Source organism: Scyliorhinus torazame, chromosome 22 (genome assembly GCF_047496885.1).
Source record: "Scyliorhinus torazame isolate Kashiwa2021f chromosome 22, sScyTor2.1, whole genome shotgun sequence".
Classification (NCBI taxonomy): Eukaryota; Metazoa; Chordata; class Chondrichthyes; order Carcharhiniformes; family Scyliorhinidae; genus Scyliorhinus; species Scyliorhinus torazame.
The window spans coordinates 9,886,962-9,888,644 of NC_092728.1; the positions used below are offsets into that span (position 1 = coordinate 9,886,962).

The following is a 1,683-nucleotide window of genomic DNA, read 5'->3' on the forward strand; positions in this document are numbered from 1 at the left end:
GCCCCGCTAACGCCCGTACCTGTAGCCCCACTGACGCCCGTACCTGTAGCCCCACTGACGCCCGTACCTGTAGCCCCACTGACGCCCGTCCCTGTAGCCCCGCTAACGCCCGTCCCTGTAGCCCCACTGACGCCCGTCCCTGTAGCCCCACTGACGCCCGTCCCTGTAGCCCCACTGACGCCCGTCCCTGTAGCCCCGCTGACGCCCGTCCCTGTAGCCCCGCTAACGCCCGTACCTGCAGCTCCGCTAATGCCCGTACCTGCAGCTCCGCTAACGCCCGTACCTGTAGCTCCGCTAACGCCCGTACCTGTAGCTCCGCTAACGCCCGTACCTGTAGCCCCGCTGACGCCCGTACCTGTAGCCCCGCTAACGCCCGTACCTGTAGCCCCGCTAACGCCCGTACCTGTAGCCCCGCTAACGCCCGTACCTGTAGCCCCGCTAACGCCCGTACCTGTAGCTCCGCTAACGCCCGTACCTGTAGCTGTGCTGACGCCCGTACCTGTAGCCTGTCCTGGCGCTAACGCCGTACCTGTAGCCCCGCTGACGCCCGTACCTGTAGCCCCGCTAACGCCCGTACCTGTAGCCCCGCTAACGCCCGTACCTGTAGCCCCGCTAACGCCCGTACCTGTAGCCCCGCTAACGCCCGTACCTGTAGCTCCGCTAACGCCGTACCTGTAGCCCCGCTGACGCCCGTACCTGTAGCCCCGCTGACGCCCGTACCTGTAGCTGTGCTGACGCCCGTACCTGTAGCTCCGCTAACGCCCGTACCTGTAGCCCCGCTAACGCCCGTACCTGTAGCTGTGCTGACGCCCGTACCTGTAGCTCCGCTAACGCCCGTACCTGTAGCCCCGCTAACGCCCGTACCTGTAGCCCCGCTAACGCCCGTACCTGTAGCCCCGCTAACGCCTGTACCTGTAGCCCCGCTAACGCCCGTACCTGTAGCCCCGCTAACGCCCGTAGCTGTAGCCCCGCTAACGCCCGTACCTGTAGCTCCGCTAACGCCCGTACCTGTAGCCCCGCTAACGCCCGTACCTGTAGCCCCGCTAACGCCCGTAGCTGTAGCTCCGCTAACGCCCGTACCTGTAGCCCCGCTAACGCCCGTACCTGTAGCCCCGCTAACGCCCGTACCTGTAGCTGTGCTAACGCCCGTACCTGTAGCTGTGCTGACGCCCGTACCTGTAGCCCCGCTAACGCCCGTACCTGTAGCCCCGCTAACGCCCGTACCTGTAGCCCCGCTAACGCCCGTACCTGTAGCCCCGCTAACGCCCGTACCTGTAGCCCCGCTAACGCCCGTACCTGTAGCCCCGCTAACGCCCGTACCTGTAGCTCCGCTAACGCCCGTACCTGTAGCCCCGCTAACGCCCGTACCTGTAGCCCCGCTAACGCCCGTACCTGTAGCTCCGCTAACGCCCGTACCTGTAGCCCCGCTAACGCCCGTACCTGTAGCCCCGCCAACGCCCGTACCTGTAGCCCCGCTGACGCCCGTACCTGTAGCTCCGCTATCGCCCGTACCTGTAGCCCCGCTAACGCCCGTACCTGTAGCTGTGCTGACGCCCGTACCTGTAGCCCCGCTGACGCCCGTACCTGTAGCCGTGCTGACACCCGCACCTGTAGCCCCGCTGACGCCCGTACCTGTAGCTGTGCTGACGCCCGTACCTGTAGCTCCGCTAACGCCCGTACCTG

General features: G+C 66.3%; 1 protein-coding gene across 1 annotated transcript in view; it reads right to left on the minus strand.

Annotated features, from left to right (window-relative positions):
- The window catches only part of gripap1 (GRIP1 associated protein 1), an 88,969-nt gene that overhangs the window by 45,798 nt on the left and 41,488 nt on the right, over positions 1-1,683 (minus strand). Inside the window, 1 exon segment of the mRNA XM_072488996.1 lies at positions 721-1,680. Coding sequence (XP_072345097.1) covers positions 721-1,680 — 960 coding nt within the window.